Source organism: Eumetopias jubatus, unplaced genomic scaffold, assembly GCF_037043125.1.
Source record: "Eumetopias jubatus isolate StellerSeaLion01/CBP00866 unplaced genomic scaffold, mEumJub1_p1.0 scaffold_2, whole genome shotgun sequence".
Classification (NCBI taxonomy): domain Eukaryota; kingdom Metazoa; phylum Chordata; class Mammalia; order Carnivora; family Otariidae; genus Eumetopias; species Eumetopias jubatus.
The window spans coordinates 158,468,626-158,487,966 of NW_028274808.1; the positions used below are offsets into that span (position 1 = coordinate 158,468,626).

General features: G+C 35.8%; 1 protein-coding gene across 3 annotated transcripts in view; it reads right to left on the bottom strand.

Moving 5' to 3' along the window:
• Positions 1-1,355: 1,355 nt before the first annotated feature.
• The window catches only part of EXOC1 (exocyst complex component 1), a 66,922-nt gene continuing 48,936 nt past the window's right edge, over positions 1,356-19,341 (bottom strand). For all 3 annotated transcript variants that reach the window (XM_028100691.2, XM_028100688.2, XM_028100689.2), the window contains 8 exons: positions 19,050-19,213; positions 18,378-18,485; positions 16,839-16,915; positions 16,062-16,290; positions 9,298-9,481; positions 6,665-6,864; positions 3,225-3,419; positions 1,356-1,583 (listed from right to left, as the gene is read on the bottom strand). In XM_028100691.2, the coding sequence (XP_027956492.1) occupies positions 1,431-1,583; positions 3,225-3,419; positions 6,665-6,864; positions 9,298-9,481; positions 16,062-16,290; positions 16,839-16,915; positions 18,378-18,485; positions 19,050-19,213 (1,310 nt within the window). In that variant the 3' untranslated portion in view covers positions 1,356-1,430. The remainder of the gene's footprint in view (positions 1,584-3,224; positions 3,420-6,664; positions 6,865-9,297; positions 9,482-16,061; positions 16,291-16,838; positions 16,916-18,377; positions 18,486-19,049; positions 19,214-19,341) is intronic.

Consider the following 19,341-nt stretch of genomic DNA (forward strand, 5'->3'; position numbering starts at 1 on the left):
CTAGCTAACAGAAATTTCTCAGTTTTGGAGGCTGGAAGTCCAAGATCAGGGTGCCACATGGTTGGATTCTAGTGAGCTCTCTTTCTGGTTTGCAAATGGCTGCCTTTTTGCTGTGTCCTCACATGGCAGACAAAGAGCTCTGGTGTCTTCTTAGAAGAGCACCAGTTCTGCTGGATCACGGCTCTATCCTTATCACCTCACTTAACCTTAATCACCCCCTTAAAGGCCTTCTCTCTAAAACAGTCACACTGTTGGGGGGGTGGTGGTTAGGGGTTCCAGGTATGAATTTTGAGAAGGCACAATTCAGTCCATAGTACAGTGTTCTGTGAGATTTAGTCCTAAATACTAAATATTCTTGATGCTATTATTTTTCTTATTATACTTTTAAGTGTTTTGTGGTAAATGAACATGTAATTAATTTTTGTATATTGAATTTGTAAGAATTTGCCTTTATAAAAAAATAGCATAGAACAGATCTAAGAATATCAAATTTTAACTTTCCTGAAAAAAATTTTTTTGAAAATTTCTTTATTTCAGATTCACTGCCACACAGAGTCACATAATTCTCAGAATCTAAGTTTACAACTGATCGTCACAAGATCCCTTATCCATATACACATTAGTTAGAGGGGAAAAAAATTTTGTACAATTATTTTAGTAGTTCCATGATTTGTAGGCAATAGTGAATTAGTGGAAACTGAAGAATTCCCAATGCCTTACACACAGGACAACCATTGACAAATACAAGAAAGTAGGCAATAAAAGAAAACTTTCTGTTCAGTCATAGAAAAATGCTAAAGGCATTTTGTGATGAGAGAAATGTTTTAAGTTAGTACACAACCTATTGGGCAAATAAAACTGCTACATAAATTGGTACTTTTGCTCTTGAATATTTGTAGTATGGTATTACCCATTTATCTGACATTTAATAATACATAATGTTCTAAGTCTGGGTTCTCAAAACAGTTACTTGATAATTTTGAATAATGTCTGGTGTACTCAGGGTGCTTTTTTCATTTATCTTTTCTTCTTTCAGAAGTTTTTAAAAAATTTTAAACATTTAATGATACATTTATTGGAGTTGTACCTTTTCTACCACAACGGATTAAATAAACTTGTCAAAAGTATGGTTTTGTCACTTTCTGGGACACTTAATTTGCTGTTCTTCCTTTCACATGCCTCTGTTAGCACATTTGGCCAAGTGACCACCTGCAACAGGTAGGTCTCATGTTATTAATCACACAGATAAGGCAAGTTGTATATAACCATTCCTCCTACCCAGTCTGTTGACTTAAAGCAACAAGGGCTCCCTAGCACCTAAATCTTTGTTTTTCTTTTCATATATATATATATATATATATATATATATATATATACACACATATATATATATATAATAGTAGACACTTCTTTCATTTATCTCTTCTTTTTTAGTGGGACTGTGCAATGCTGGAACAATAATCTAGAATGTCCTGAATAGTGAATTCCATTGTAACACCAGATCCAGGATAACAGCGAGCTATCAAACCTTCAAAGTGCTTGTATTGGCGTATAAATTCATCTTGCATAGAGTGCCACACCACCTATTATAAAAATGAAAATAAAAGTAAATTATGAATGGAAATATAAAATCAAGTACGTAGAAATAATGTCAAGATATAGTCTAAGATTTTAGCAGAGTGTAATGGTTAAGAACATGCATCTTTGCTCCTTCTACTTACAAGATATGTGACCTTGAGTATGTTACATCACTGCTCTGGGCCTCAAGTTCCTCATCTGTAAACCAGGGTAGTAACAATAATACCTTCCTCATAAGTTTCTTGTGAGGATTAAATGAGTGCATGTATATAAAGTGCTTAGAACAGTGTTTGACATGGTATGCACTCACTACATTTTAGCTATTATTATATCTACTACAATATCCAATAGAGATGTGAATATGCACAATTATACATAGAACTAAGACTAGTAATTAGATGAAATGCAACACTTACAGCTTAAATTTCATTCTAGATGAAAGTTTAAACATTTATCTAAAATTGATGATACAAAACACTGCTTGATAACGTAAGGGATACTCAAATGAGACAGATTATATATAATCCAATGATTTATGATTTAGCAGTGGAAACTACTATGTAGATAACTATCAAGGCAGAATCTGATATATACACTGACATATTAGCTAATACTAACAGGTGACATTTATTGATGCTTACTCTGTCTCAGCACAATACAAAGTACTTTATATATGTATTATTCTATTTAAGTCTCATGACTACCTGGTGAGGGTGGGTGCTATGACCGTCATCACTACCCAACAGATAAGGGAATGTATTCTTCCAGGATTTTTCCTTGTAAACCCTTAATCTCATAAATCCTAAATTCCTGTCACCTTAAGTCTACGTACTAAACATTATTACACTTTTTGCTTTACATCTTTTAGCTCATGGTGTTTCTTCTACCTGCGACTCCTCGCACTTTATCTGTAACTATCTGACTTTCAGAGGCAAACACAAATGCAATAAAGGCTTTGATGATGTTGAAGTCAGAATTATTCTCCCTCATCTTTGGGCCTTTCAGTATGGTTCATAAAGAAAAATAGCCCAATTTGGGGTTTAAATCTGGCTCTACCATCCATTCGCTGTGGGATCTTGGTCATGTTTCTCTACCTCTCTAAGCTCTGATTTTCTTACCTATAAAATGGGCAATACAATAATAGTAGTGTCCACTATACGAGAGAGGTATTATTTCCACTTTTCAAATAAGGAAGTTGAGGCTCACAGAGGTTAAGTGACTTGCTCAAAGTCATGCAGCTTAATCTTGAGCCAGATTATGAACCCATTTCTAACTCTGGCTCCCATGTTCAAAATTACTCCACTGTACTATACTCTATTCCATTTAGTTACTCCCCTCAAATCTAAAAAACAAACAAAAAGCCTAAAAAAACCCTGCCCCACCCCCAAACAAAAGAAAACAACTCATGCCTCAAAACAACAAAGCAGAAATATAAAATGAACAGGAATAGCCATATAAACATATTATAAATATTATTCCTTTTTTCCTCACAACTCATTAGTCTGGTCTGTACTTTATGGCACTTTATGGAAATTTCCTCCTGCACTAAAATTAGAAAATCTGTAGCCTTTCTAGAGGACTCATTTGAAGAAAAGCAAAACATTTTAAGATGTGCAATCTAGGATGGTTAACAGAATGAAGCATACCTGAAGTAAGTTTTCCTCTTCACATAAATGTTTATCAACCTTCTTGTAGAGGTTATCTAGACCTTTTTTCACTTCCTTTCCAGGATACTCTTTAATGACTTTACGAAGTTCTTGTTTGTTAAATGCAAGTTGATAGCTTACTTCCTCCTCTCTTATACCTTGTGCTACTCGAGCTTCAACGCCTTCAAAGAAATGCTTCAAGGAAATGAAAAAAGATGTGGAATACATATACAATTATGCAGTCATCAAAAAAAGAAATCTTGCCATTTGCAACAATGTGGATGAAGCTAGAGAGTATTATGCTAAGCGAAATAAGTCAGAGAAAGACAAATACCATATAATTTCACTCATATGTGGAATTTAAGAAATGAACAGAGGGGGCAAAAAGAGAGGCAAACCATAAGATACTTCTTTTTTTAAAGATTTTATTTATTTGACAGAGAGCAAGAGAGAGAGCACACAGTAGGGGGAGTGGCAGGCAGAGGGAGAGCGAGAAGCAGGCTCCCCACTGAGCAGGGGGTACAATGTGGGGCTCGATCCCAGTGTCCCAGGATCGTGACCTGAGCCAAAAGCAGACGCCTAACCGACTGAGCCGTGCAGGTGCCCCACCATAAGAGACTCTTAACTACAGAGAACACACTGAGGGTTGCTGGAAGGGAGGTGGATGGGGGGATGGGCTCAAAGGGTGATGGGTATTAAGGAGGGCATTTGCTGTGATAAACACTGGGTGTTGTATGTAAGTAATGCATCACTAAATTCTATACTTGAAACTAATATTACATTGTATGTTAACTGGAATTTAAACAAAAACTTGAAACTACAAAAAAAAAAGAAACTAAAATAAATAAAAATAAAAATGTAAAAAAAAAAGAAATAATGGCTAAGCACTGCCTTTATTACCAAATTAAAAAAACTCTCCTTATAAAACAGTGAAATTTATTCACTGTGTAAAACTCTAGAAAATATATAAAAGTATGAAGGATAAAATAACAATCAGCTATTATTCCACTACTCAGGATAACCAGTGTTAACATTTTAGATTTCCTTCTAGTCTTTTTTTTTTTTTAAAGATTCTATTTTTTAAGTAGTCTCTACACCCAAAGTGGGGCTTGAACTCACAACCCTGGGATCAAGAGTTATATGCTCTACCGACTGAGCCAGCCAGGTGCCCCTCCTTCTCATCTTTTGATATGAGTACATAAGTGAGATTATAATATTGTATGCTGTATTTTCTATGTAATATTTATATTTTTTTCCAAAGTATAAATTTGAATGGCTGCATAATATTCCATCTAATGACTGAACTATAATTTATACATTCATTCCTCATTGGATATTTTTTTCACTTTTTTTTTAAAGTTGTTAAAATCTACTCAGATTAAAAGAAATTTATTATAAACAAAATTGTCATAAATATCTTTCATACATAACTATTTACCCACATTACTGATTACTTTTCAGCACAAATTTCTATGACTACAATTCCTCAGTTGAGGAGAATAATGGTAAGTATTCTGAAGATTCTTCATACACATAAATTGCTTCCCAGGAAAGTTCAATCAATTTATATTTCTGTCAACAGTACATGAGACTGCTATTTACCATATTATCATCAGCATTACCACAATTTAAAGAAATCATTGCATTTTGATGAGTGAAAAAGATTTATTTGTTTTTTTATTTCACAATTCTTTTGGCTATAAATGAAGTTAACCTGCTTTCATATGTTACACAGTATATTCAGAACCCTTGCCCATTTATACATTGGGATCTTAGTGCTTTTCTTACTGATTTTAAAAAGGTATTTTATATTTTATATTACTGATTACTGGATTTTTATAAATATTCATCTCAAGGAGTCTTTGAAATATATTTGTCTTTTAAATATGTAGTTTTATTGATTGGCATGCCTGTATTTGAGCACTATACAGTATGATCTAATACTGAAAAGCCAATCCCCCTCTCATTTTTCTCTAAAATTTTCTTGGCAGTTACTATTTGTTTGTTCTTCATTAAATTATTATTATTATTATTATTGTTTTTGCTAATAATTGTTTTGACAAGTCTATTCCTGGTGCTTTTAAATTTTTGTTTCTACATAAACTTTTAATTGCTTATTATGACACACAGGAAATAAATTGTTTTTTTATATATTTATTTTGAATCCTGCTACATTATCATAGATCAGTAATTTCAAAGTATTATATTCAGGTAATTATAATCTTGACTCTTTTTCTTTAGAGTGAGAGAGGGAGAGAGTGCATGTGAGCAGGGTGGGGGGGGCAGGGGGAGAGGGAGAGAGAATCTTAAGTAGGCTCTACTCTCAGCATAGAACCTGATGTGGGTGCTTGAGCTCATGACCCTGAGCTCATGACTTGAGCTGAAATCAAGAGTCAGATGCTTAACTGACTGAGCCACTCAGGTGCCCCGTTAACTCTTCTTTTTATATCTTTTATTTATGTTTCAGTTCTTATTGCATTGGCTAGAGCTTCCATAACAATGTTAAATATTAAAGGATCTAGCAATGTTTCTGCTTTAAATTTGATTTCACAGGGAATGACTGATGTTGCAGTTAGGTATCACATAGGATTTAGGTCTGAGACAGACCTTTTACCCTAAAGGAGTATCTGTTCTTAAGTTTTAGAAGGAATTGTTTCTGTATTTGATTAAATATATTTTAAGCATTTGTTGTTGACAGCAGATAGATAAATAAAATCTTTTAAAAAATATATTTATATATTTAGACAGCATGCAAGCAGAGGGAAGGGCAGAGAGAGAGAATCCTCAAGCAGACTCCCGCTGAGTGCAGAGCCTGATGCGAGGCTTGACCTCACCCCTGAGATCATGACCTGAGCTGATACCAAGAATCAGAGGTTCAACCAACTGAGCCACCCAGGTGCTCCAAAACCATCCTCTCTTAATTTTAATGATCAAATATGCTGTGGGGAATGACTCTCAGTTCAGGAAAGGAAGGGAAAGAAAAAGGCAATGAAAAACACAATTTTTGGTTTTCCTTTTATCTTGATAAAAGTTTTCAAAATCTTCATCTGAACTAAGGTTAAAGATCAGCCATTTGTGAGGTATGAAATAAGAGAGTCTGGTATAACGGAAAAGCCTAATCTAGGGTTCATCCCCCAGCTTTGCTACTTGCCAGTTACTGTAACTTCAAGCAAGTTTATTTACTTTCAGTTTCTTCATCTGTAAAATGGGTTAACACTACCTTACCCCACATCATTGTTTACAGCAATTAAAATAAGAACATACAGAGCACCTAGCAGTATCTTAGTACACCGGAACCTTTGATAACTGGGTCCCTCCTTCATTATCCTTTGCATCAATGCATGAGCAAAATTAGGATGAATGTCTTATGTTTTTCATATATAAATATATGTATAGAGATTCAAAATCAGGAAAATAATACTGAATGAATATATACTTACATTTAGTTTTTCAAGAGGTTGCCCTAAAGAGTAAATGACATAAGACTGAAGGTGATCTGTGTATTTTTGTTTGGCTTCTTTTTTTTCAGCTTCTAGACATGAGATTTTCAAACGAGAAAGTGTTGCAAAAATATGGTGAAAATTTTCCATCATAACTACATCCCTGGGGGTCTTCTGGCTTTCGTTTGCTACTTTCTCCACTAAAATAAAAAAAGAAAAAACATAATAACATCCTGACATGAGTATTACCATATTTAGCTATAAAAATATTTATGTGATTTTTTTCATTTGTAAGTTTAAGAAGTAAGCACATTTCTGGACTTAAGATATTCTGAAGGTTCTTCATATCCACCTAGCCCTAATAAAAAAATCACTCTAAAATAGTCATATATACATATATATATATGGAAATGTAGTATATAATAAAGGTGGCTTTTCAAATCAGTGGGGGAAATGATGAATTATTCAAAATGTGTTAGGACAACCAGCTGGTCCTTTTGAATACACTAATAAATCTGGATTCCTATTTCCCATTTTCAGCCAAACAAATTCTAAATCGCTCAAGTACTTAAAAATGTAAAAAGCAAACAGGCAAATATAATCACAAGTACTAAGGAAAATAAAGCTAATTAAAAAAATAATTTTGGGGCGCCCTGGTGGCTTAGTCGGTTAAGCGTCTGCCTTCTGCTCAGGTCATGATCCCAGGGAACTGAAATCAAGTCCCCCATCGGGCTCCCTGCTCAGCGGGGAGCCTGCTTCTCCCTCTGCCTCCAGCTCCCCCTGTTTGTGCTCTCTCTCTCTCTGTGTCAAATAAATAAATAAATAAATAAATAAATAAAATCTTTAAAAAATTAATTTTGTGATAGCATGACTTTTTTACAGATGGTCCAAAAATCATAAAGGGAGATATGGATAAATCTGACATGGAATTTCAAAGCTCTTGCATAGTAAAAAAAAAAATACCATAAACAAAATCAATTTAAGTCTATTAAGTTGACAAAGAATAAAAAGACTGATATTCAGGGGCGCCTGAGTGGCTCAGTTGGTTAAGCGTCTGCCTTCAGCTCAGGTCATGGTCCCAGCGTCCTAGGATTGAGTCCTGCATCGGGCTCCCTGCTCTGCGGGAAGCCTGCTTCTCCCTCTCCCACTCCCCCTGCTTGTGTTCCCTCTCCCGCTGCGTCTCTCTCTCTGTCAAATAAATAAATAAATGAAATCTTTAAAAAAAAAAAAAGACTCATATTCAACATTAATGAGATGTGATGAAAACTTTCACCAACTGCTCAGAACACTAAACTGGTATGACCTTTCTGTGAGGCAGTTTGGCAAAGGCCTTGAGATCTATGTAAACCTTTTGACCTGGTAATTCCATTTCCAGTAATTCACGCCAAGGAAACTATTGGACAAGAATACAAAAATATACGCAAAAAACTGGAAACAAAGTAAATGCCTATTAATAGGAGATTTAATAAATAATGATACATGGAATACTATGCAATCATTAAAAATGACTAGTTACAATATAAATCGACAAAAAGAGGCATTAAAATTTATAGAGTAGCATGTTCCAAAACAGAGTGTAAGATATGATAAAAACTTTTACATTCAAGAACATACACACACATACACACACAATATGCACATATATATGAAGGAGAAATATTGAAAAATTTGGACGGATAAAAATTAAATGTTATCTTTCCTGATGAAATTACAAATTATTTTTATTTTTTTCTCTATTTTTAAAATGTGTTTTTTGATTTTTGGAGGTGTATAATGAGCATATATTACCTTACAGTCAGACAAAGCAAAGCTATTTTGAATTTCAATTTTTTTTTTTTTTTTTTTTTTTACCTAGGCTCCATACCCAGAGTGGAGCCCAACCTGGGGTTTGAGCTCATGACCTTGAGATGAAGACCTGAGCTGAGCTGAGATCAAGTATTGGATGCTTAAACAACTGAGCCACCCAGGCGCCCCAAGGTTACTTGGAATTTTAAAAGAAATATCTACCATACAAACATTCAATCATGTAATTTATCTATCTTTCCCCTAGACATGCTTCCACCAAAAATGTCATATGTAATTGGTAAGATGATTCTACTTCCTGTCAATTGTTTCAGCTTTTAAAATTCCTGAATATATGCAAGCAGATCATTTATTTCAAACTAAATGGCACATCATAAAGTTTCTGTAACTTAATTGTGGGATCTGCCACAGGAAGACAGCAGTTTAGCATTATTCTACCTTATGTGACAGATATGAAAACCGAGGCCTAAGAGGTAAATTGATTTGCTTAATGTTATACTGCCTATCATCTCCCAAGACTCTTGCTAAAATGCAAATGTAAAATCCCATTTTAAAATTTTTTAAAAAGGTTGTTTTTTTTGTGATTAAAAAAGGAATTCCAATTTTGCATAGCGATAATCCCATATGAACTAAAATAGAAGCGGTTCCTGATGAATATGAATGGGTTTTACATACTGCTTATTTTTTCAGGTTTAAGAAATACCTTTCAGAAAACTTAAATAAGACTATAGAATATGGAAAATAATGAACATATCTATCCCCCAACTTAAGTGACCATAAATAGTGAAAACAACGAACCAAAAAATTCTTTAGTACATAACAAAGCTTACCATTAACAAATACTCCTCTGATAAGTTTAGTATATGCTTTATCTAGATCTCCACGACGTTCAGCGTTTTTAAAGATCGATTCTGCGAGTCCAGCAAATTCTTCAAATTCAGCAACAAATGGAAGAATTCCTACTTTACTCTTCTTTGAGATTTTTACTTCTTCCATTTGCCTTATTTGGTTACTCTACAGTTAGGCAGAAAGCAAGGGAGAGAAATAGCCAAGCACGTTAGAAACAACATATAATCATAAGCAAATGTATATATCATAGGGGAAAGACATAATTTAGTATCTAGAACATTTTGGATGTTTACTAATTACAGATTAATACAACAGGGATAACCAAGAAACACTACTTTTATAGTTTAAAAAGTACATATTATTTAAAACAAGATACAATCAAACTTTGTGAAGCTCAAGTTTTTGTTCAAAGTGAAAACAAGCACTAAACAATTCTATCATTCATGAAAGATAAGTATAAGGTGATTGCTCATTTTGGGGCAGAGTAGATACCAGGGCAGGCACAGGATTTCTCTAGGTTATTTCTAGTTGGTGGCCATGTGGCCAAATTTGAGAATCATAGTCATTTCCAATTCTCATTAGCCTAAAATTTGTGTTTGGATAGACCAGTTCTTTTAATTTGTGGATATGAGAACAGAGAGGGAGAACAGGCATTTCTACAATGGATTTACACTACATAAGTTTGCCATGTATCTATTAGTTACTTATCCTATTTTTTCTCTATTTATTTCAGCAAAGTGCTTGTGTATGATGGCGACAAAGTACAAAAGGGATGTCTCATATAGACAAAACCTAGATATTTGGGTTCAAAAAGATCCATGAATTCAATTATGGTTCTGCGTACTTCTCAGAGCATCTAGATAAGAATTACACTGCCAAATACTGTTAGACATTTTTACTTCTACCTAAAATTTTATAAATGCTTTTAGGGGCATAACTTGAAAATCCTAGGACATGTGGCTTAGAAAAGTATTCTTTGTAGGCTATAGGCATTATTATTAGAAAGTCCTGTGGAATACTGTCAACCACTTGATACTGTCTTTAATGCTACAGCATACCCATTTTATTGCACTTTGCTTTATTGCACTTCACAGATACTGCATTTTTTTTTTTTTTTTAACAAATCGAAGGTCTGTGGCAACCCTGTATTGGGAAGTCTGTCAGTACTATTTTTCCAACAGCATTTGCTCATTTCACGCCTGTGTCACACTGTGGTAACTGTTTGGCAATATTTCAAACTTTTTCAGTATTCTTATATTTGTTATGGTGATCTATGATCAGTGATCTTTCATTTGGGGTGCCACAAACCATGCCCATATAAGATGGCAAACTTAATAAATGTATGTGTTCTGACTGTTCCATCAAGCAGCCATTCCCCCATCTCTCTCCCTCTTCTTAAGTCCAGACACAGTTTTATTCTCTGAGACACAATATTGACATGCGGACAATTAAGTGTTCAAGTGAAAGGAAGGGTCTCATGTCTCTCACTTTAAATCAATAGCTAAAAATGATCAAGTTTAGTGAGGAAGGCATGTCAAAAGCTGACAGGCCGAAAGCTAGGCCTCTTGTGCTAAACAGTCACGTTGTGAATGCACAGGAAAAGTTTTTTTTTAAGGAAATTAAAAGTGCCACTCCAGTGAACACACAAGCTGTAAGAAAGCAGAACAGCCTTCTTGCTGATATGGAGAAAGTTTTAGTGGTCAGGATAGAAGATCAAACCAGCCACAACATTCCCTTAAGCCAAAGCCTAATCCAGAGCAAGGCCCTAACTCTTATTCTGTGAAGGCTGAGAGAGGTGAGGAAGGTGTAGAAGTGTGAAGCTACCAACCTCTGTTGGTTCATGAAGTTTAAGGAAAGAAGCCATCTCCAAAACATAAAGTGCAAGGTGAAGCAGCAAGTGCTGACAGAGAAGCTGCAGCAAGTTCCCCAGAAGATCCAGCTAAGATAATTCATAAAGGTGGTCACACTAAACAACAGATTTTCAGTGTAGACAAAACAGCCTTCTATTGGAAGAAGATGCCATCTAGGGCTTTCCTAGCTAGAGAGATAGCAATGCCTGGCTTCAAAGCCTCAGGGGACAGACTGACTCACTTGTTATGGGCTAATGCATCTGGTGACTTTAAGTTGAAGCCAATGTTCATTTACCATCCCAAAAATCCTAGGGCTTTTAAGAATTATGCTAAATTTACTCTGTCTGTGCTCTATAAATAGAACAAAATCTGGATGACAGCTCATCTGTTTACAACACGATTTATTGACTATTTTAAGCCCACGGTTGAGACCTACTATTCTGAAAAAGAAGAGATTCCTTTCAAAATATGACTGCTCATTGACAATGCACCTAGTCACATAAGAGCTCTGATGGAGATGGACAATGAGATCAATGCTGTTTACGTGTTTGCTAACACAACATCCATCCTGTAGCCCATGGGCCGAGGAGTCATTTCAACTTTCAGGTCTTATTATTTAAGAAAAATATTTTGTAAGGCTAAGCTGCCATAAATAGTGATTCCTCTGATGTATCTGGGCAAAAAAAGTGAAAACCTTCTGGAAAGGATTCATTATTCTAGATGCCATTAGGAACACTTGTGCTTCATGGGAAGAGGACAAAAGTAAGCCATGAACAGGATTCTAACCCTCATGGAGGACTTTGAGGCGTTCAAGACTTCAACTGTAGCACATGCGGATATGGTAGAAATGGTGAAAGAACTAGAATTAGGAATGGAGCCTAAAGATGTGACTGAATTGCTACAATCTCATGATAAAACTTTAATAGATGAGGAGTTGCTTCTTATGGATGAGTCAGGAAGGTGGTTTCTTGAGATGGAACTGACGCCTGGTGAAGATGCTGTGAAGACTGTTGAAATGACAACAGATCGAGACTATTACATAAACTCAGTTGACAAAGCAGCAGCAGGGTTTGAGAGGACTGTCTCCAATTTTGTGAAAGAAGTTCCACTTCTTTCACAGTAGTATCAAATAGAGAAACTGTGAAAAGGAGAGTTGATTAATGGGGCAAACTTCACTGTTGTATTATTTTAAGAAACGGCCACAGCCACCCCAACCTTCAGCAACCACCACCCTGATCATCAGCAGCCATAAACATGGAGTCAAGACCCTCCATCAGCAAAAAGATTAGAACTCGCTGAAAGCACAGATGATGGTTAGCATTTCTTAGCAATAGTATTTTTAAATTAAGTTATGGACATTGTTTTTTAAATATAATGCTACTGAACACTAAAAGACTACAGTATAACATAGACATAACTTTTATACGTACTGGGAAACCAAAAAATTCATCTGAATTCACTTTATTTCAATAACTCACTTTATTGTGACACTCGCTTTATTGCAGGAGCCTGGACCAACCGAGCCTGCAGTAACTCGGAGGTATCCTTGTATTTCACTTCATCGGTATTGATCATTGCGAAAAGTAAAAATGGATGCAGTAGAGAGGGGAGCGTAAGGCTGCAGGTGTTGGAACCAGACTATCCGGGTATGAATACTAATTCCGTCACTTTTTACTGTCGACCCGGGCAAAGTAACATAATCTCTCAGAGAGTCTACCTTATGGAGGCAGGAGGAGGTTGTGAAGATTAGATGAGATAATGTGTGCAAGGTGCTTAGACCTGTGTCTGGTACACAGTAAGCACTAATTTATGAATGCTGGTCTACGGTGGTTATTAAGTTGCATGAAGATTTCTGTTCAGTGTGGCACATAAAGGCACAGGATATAATTATAGCCTGAATATACTTAAACATTAACAGGACATATTTTATTTATTTATTTATTTTAAAGATTTTTTTAAAATTTTATTTACTTATTTCAGAGAGAGAGAGAATGAGAGAGAGAAAGCACGAGAGGGAAGAGGGTCAGAGGGAGAAGCAGACTCCCCGCCGAGCAGGGAGCCCGATGTGGGACTAGATCCCGGGACTCCAGGATTATGACCTGAGCCGAAGGCAGTCGCTTAACCAACTGAGCCACCCAGGCGCCCTATTTTAAAGATTTTTTATTTATTTGACAGAGAGAGCACAAGCAGAGGGAGAGAGAGGGAGAAGCAGGCTCCTTGCTGAGCAAGGAGCCCGATGTGGGACTCGATTTCCAGACCCTGGGATCATGACCTGGGCCGAAGGCAGCCGCTTAACCGACTGAGCCACCCAGGCGTCCCAACAGGACATATTTTAAATGACAGTTGTCTTTTCTGGCGTTGTAACTGGTAGAATAGAAACAATGCATTCATTTAAGAAAAGAGCCATTAGGGGGCGCCTGGGTGGCTCAGTCGGTTAAACATCAGATTCTTGGTTTCCGCTCAGGTCATGATCTCAGGGTTGTGAGATTGAGCCCTGCATTGGCTCCGTGCTGGGTGTGGAGCCTAAGATTCTCTTCCTCTCCCTCTGCCCCTTCCCCCGCAGCTCACACGCATGTGTGCATGTGCACTGTCTCTCTCTCAAAAAAAAAAAAAGCCATCAATGAATTAAATCTTATAGAAATAAACTTTTTCTCAAGCTCAATGTATACATTATTTGCAGCTGATTGCTTGACATAGAGGTTATTCAATGACTAAAACTACAACTTTGATGTGAGGCACACACCACTATATTACTTATCCATCCTCTGTCCATGGCATTTTAACCAAATCATATCATTCTCAAAGGTTTAAGAGCGCAAATCTTTATCACTATAGTGTAAAGAGTCCTGAAAAGTAAATTAAGTGCAGATAAGAAATGTATGGGACTGCAGAGCCCAGCGTGGTAGTACCTGGTATGTCACTTACTTTCTAACTTCAGCTCTAGCTCAGGCTAGGCTAGCTTTCTTAGTCCCGTTCTTTGAAGAACAGCAGATACTCTGAGCTTGGCCACCAGCTGAAAGAGCCAAACTCAGGTGCTATCTGTTCCATTTTCTGCAGCCATCTGACATTCATGCTTTTGGCTCAATACAAACAGGCCCATTTATTACCTTTTCAAGGTATGTGTTAGGTCCTAATCTTGTCCCAAATACCAAAACATAACACGTACTGAGTACACACTATCCACCAGACACTGTGAGAAGACATCAGTTAAAATAAGATACAGAGGGATGCCCCTTTAGTGACAAAAGATAGAGCCTTCAGAAATATATGCAATTTTATGAGAAAATACTGAGTTTATACCTTTGTCTAAGTTCATTTTACTTTCTTTTTCCACTGTTCTGTCTTGAGAATAACATGAACATTGTTTAATGAACTATTATTAATTACTACCACCATTATGAGCCATCAGTTAGTAAGGCTTTTTTCTGTGCAAGGCAGTGTGCTAAGCACTCCATCTGAACCCACATCTTTATTTATCTGACACTACATCCTATGCTTTTAACAATTATGCTCTGTTGGATTGACAGGTGTTACATAGAGTTATATTTTACTGATAAAAGCAACAAAGCCTTCATAGTCTAGAAATGTAGTGTCCTCATGATTTAGTGTTCCTGCTATGTCATACAGGACTCATTATCTTAGCTGGTGGCAGCTCTTACTTTTCTCTTTGGCTCTCAGCTTGCAGTCAGACCCTCTAGGTTTAGCGTCACTGCAGGAGAAGGTGGGAAGGGAGGAGGGTAAGCCTTAAGCGGTCAAATTTCATAGTATTTCAAATACCAAGTGAAGTTATGTGGCAAGGAAAGAGGATTAACAAGCCTGTTGAGGCGACATTTAAGTTTCTATAGTGAACGTAGATTACCTTTATACTTTAAAAACTCAATAAATATTATTTTTCACAAGTACAAAAATGATGTGGATTTTAATTGCCCTTAATATTTTTATCTCCTATTATTTTATGGATATTCAAGAGCTGGTTATAACTTAGAAGTTACATAGTAGAAATATTCAAATGGTAGACATGCTAACTACATTAATAAAATGAAGCTTTTGTTTTAGAACCTGGCCCAGCCCAATTCATACCGACAAGCTTACCAAAACCTAGCAGACAAAAATAAAATTGTTAATGATTTTTCTTTCCTCTTAGAAGGAAGAACATAATGACTGCTGGAAGTTAACATAAGAATAATATATTCTCTATTTTTTTTTAAAGAATTTTTTAACAGGACACATTTTATTTATTCATTTATTTATTCAATTATTTATTCATTTATTTATTTGGGGGGCACACCGGGGGAGGGAGAGGGACAAACAGGCTCTCACTGAACACAGAGCCCGATGTGGGGCTCCATCTCAGGATCCTGAGATCATAACCTGAGCGGAAACCAAGAGTCAGACACTTAACCAACTGTGTCACCCAGGCGCCCCAAAGAATTAATTAAAGCTGTTAAACTAGTAAACTAATAAACCTAATTAAGTAATTTAAAGAATCAATTAAACTAATCCAATTATTAATTTTCTTATCGGAACATATTTTAAAAAGAACAACAATAAATCCAAATGACAGTTTCAATTGTTTTATGCGATCTATGGTCACTCATCAGTTAACTGAGATTTCAGTTACCTAGTGGATCTCTCAAGCAGCTGCCGCCTGTATGGCATTTACTCCAGAACTTGCCAAGATTCACACGCAGTATAGAAGGGAAACTAGCTGGCATAGTAGCATCCAGCGAACTCTGTGCCTATAAATTGAAGCCAACACTGCTTCGGGGCTTTGAGGGATGTGAATAGTAGATCACTCAAGGGAAAACTGGAAACCTCTTGATTTAAATACATTTACCTATTTTTTGCAATGATTAGAATTCTAAGTTATTAAAAAAAAAAAACCAACAACTTACAATGCATTTGTCAAAGTTCCTTTTGACAGTCACCAAAACATTTCCTAATGTAGTACTCAGAAAAGAAGCAGGGTCCACATTCTGGGCGGTCCACACATGATGACTCATTTTGACAAGCATGTAGAGGGAGTTAAAACTATCAATTTTGTCCCCTAATGCAATTAGGTTGTTCAGTTCTGGCTCAATGCAGCGAAATATTTTAATCATCATCTGACGAATCATATCTTTCCTGTTCAGAAAACATAAAAAATATAGGAATTTATTACAAGTTTCCTGTCTTGATCTTTAACTTTAATCCACTGCAAATATACAAAATGACTAAAATTTTACATTTCAATGAAAAATGTCCAAATATGATGACCTAATTATTCTACAGGAGTTTTCAACATAAAAATATTTTTTTCCAACATAAAAATATTTTCTGAAGTTAAGTTTTATTACTCAAAATACAACTTCATGTCATTTGTAAAGCTGGATCCTGAAATGTGCTTTTGTAATTTCTGAGAAATACCCTGCAATTCAAATGCTACTTCTTACCAGCAAACATTAAAACTGATTGCACCTTTCTGTGATTACTAGAGCCAAAAAGAGCAGAAGGGTCAGACAACAGGACCAATTTTAACTCAGTAAGATGTTTGAGAAGACACTGGGCACACAGGTCAGTGCTCTGAGTGCTGTCACATTACCAGAATCATCTGGCTCCTCACTGAACAACACTCCTTCAGGCTCAATTTTAAGTCCCCCCACCCCTGATAAATGACAGTAACAAACACATACTCAGAAGAGACAGGTGGTGGCACGCCAGCATTATGTTGCCGGGATAATGTTCCTCCATCTAGGTCCTCTGCTTCAGTCTGCAAAAATTATTCAGGTACTTTACATAATAAAAGACCAACAATTTGACTAGTTTATACAGCAAAAGCCTACTCAGTCTTAAAATTCCTAGCAGAGAATACATTATGAAGAATAATGATTTTTAAAGGTAGTACTATTGATAAAACTACATAATTTAGTATATTGTTTAAGAATGGTTATGAAATGTTTTGTTCTTAGATTTTATCTGAGAATTATTGTGGGCTGAGAAGATGTGCTTGTGTGTATGCACATGAGGGGAAAGCAGGGACAGAGAAGGTACAGGAGGCTCAGAGGGGGTGTGAGAATGGGGGAGGGCAGCTCAAAAAACCAGAAACGACTTTTAAGAGAGAATTTTAAAAATTAAAGAAATTTCATCAATGTTTAAATAAAACTCTGGCATTTAAAAAACGCTATTAAAAATTCTTAGAAAGGCTAACAAATAAGCAAATTTACTATCACCATCACTTATAACAACAAATTCATTTTATGATTGCTTTTTATATGTTGGTTCTGTTTTTTAAGATGACCTTATTTTTTTTTCAAGTAAGCTTTACGCCCAACATGGGGTTCAAACTCATGGTCCTGAGATCAAGAGACGCATACTCTACCAACTGAGCCAGCCAGGCGCCCAAGATGACCTTAATTTAAAAATCATTTTATTTGGGGGCGCCTGGGTGGCTCAGTTGTTAAGCATCTACCTTTGGCTTGGGTCCCAAGGTCCTGGGATCGAACCCCACATCGGGCTCTCTGCTCAGCAGGAAGCCTGCTTCTCCCTCTCCCATTCCCCCTGCTTGTGTTCCCCTCTCTCGCTGTATCTCTCTCTGTCAAATAAATGAATAAAATCTTAAAAAAAAAATCATTTTTATTTGCATTGTGCTTTTAACTTTTTCAAAATATTGCAGCAGCCTCTCATTTTATTTTCTTACATTTATGTCACCTGAGAGGCATGCTGAACAGGTATTAATATATTCAATGTACAGATAAGGAAAACTGGGGATTAAATACTTGGTTTAAGGTCTCAGAGCTAGTTAGTAACAAAGGCATAGGCAAGGTTCAGATTCGGGGCTTGTTTCTTTCTTTCTTCTTTTTTTTTTTTTTTGCTAGACCATGGTATACACACTCAAATATTTTTTTCTTTTGAAAATTGTATTTTTTCTTGGTGATTACTAAAATGCTAAAATTTATTTTTTAATAATATTTTTTACAAAGTAAATTCAGACATTTCCCCCTCACTAAGTTAGAGGATATTTAGGTCAAAGACAATCTGGAATATTAAATAAGATGCTCCAACTCCAACTATCACTGTTTTTATTATCTTGTGGTATGACAAAAATTACTGAAAAAAATCCTTACATCATAAATTTTTTCTTTTTCTATTCTGATACTGAAAGTGTGACAATTAATTAGGCTAATTATCCTACAGATTATCAATGTTAGCCAATAAATAAATATGAGCCATACCATGGTTCCAGGCATACTTTGATGTTGCTGCAGTTTGAAAAATTTACTTATGAAGTCCTGTTCTGCCAGACACAAGGGCTCTAGTTCACTTAGTACCTGTTCAAAGATCTGAAGAAAACAAAAATGAACTGCACCAAATGCTAAAAAAATCTTCTACATTTAATTCACTTTTCTGTAGGGATCATAGATGCTTTATGTATAATCTCAACAGAATCCCAAAAGAAACTATTCCAAGATTGATAGGACGATGCAGAACTATCAAGGCTTAACAGGGCCAGACATACCTAAAATAAAACTCACAATAATTATTCACTTGAAATCTGGAAAGAGGAACACAGAGACAAACTTTTTAAACTTAATGCATCGCAGACAACAGTTTAGCTTCATAAAAGCTGTTATTTCCTCTTTACTTTGTAATTGGCTCAAAGAACTTAGAGATACAAGCTCTTAATGATTTATAATAAATTTTAATTAAGCTGTTATGTCAATGAATTGATAATACACATTTCAGTTGCCATTTGGCTAGTATTTTTTACAAATTCAGAATTCAAAAGATATGGTTAATTTAGAGAGCCAACATAGCCCAAATCCTTGAACACACTTAAAGCAGTAATAAACTGCTATTAGAAAACTAATGTTAATGTTTAAGACATACTTGTTATATTATTTTACCTTATCAAATTTGGTCCTGTCGGCAACATCGAGATCAGAGGCAGACATGTTTCCCATATCCAACAAAGAAGATGACTGAGATCTGCGATTCCCTGAACTCTGAACGCTGAGTTTATTTAGACTAGAAGTAGATCCAGTTAATTTCCCAGAACTTCCATGAAGACCTAAGAAATAATAAAACTTTGACAGTTGTGACCTTCATGAATAAAAGACCCATAGCGTAAACGAGGGCTGTCTTCTACTGTCTTTGTCTTCAGTGCTCTTATCACCCAAGTCTACCGCATGGGGCGGG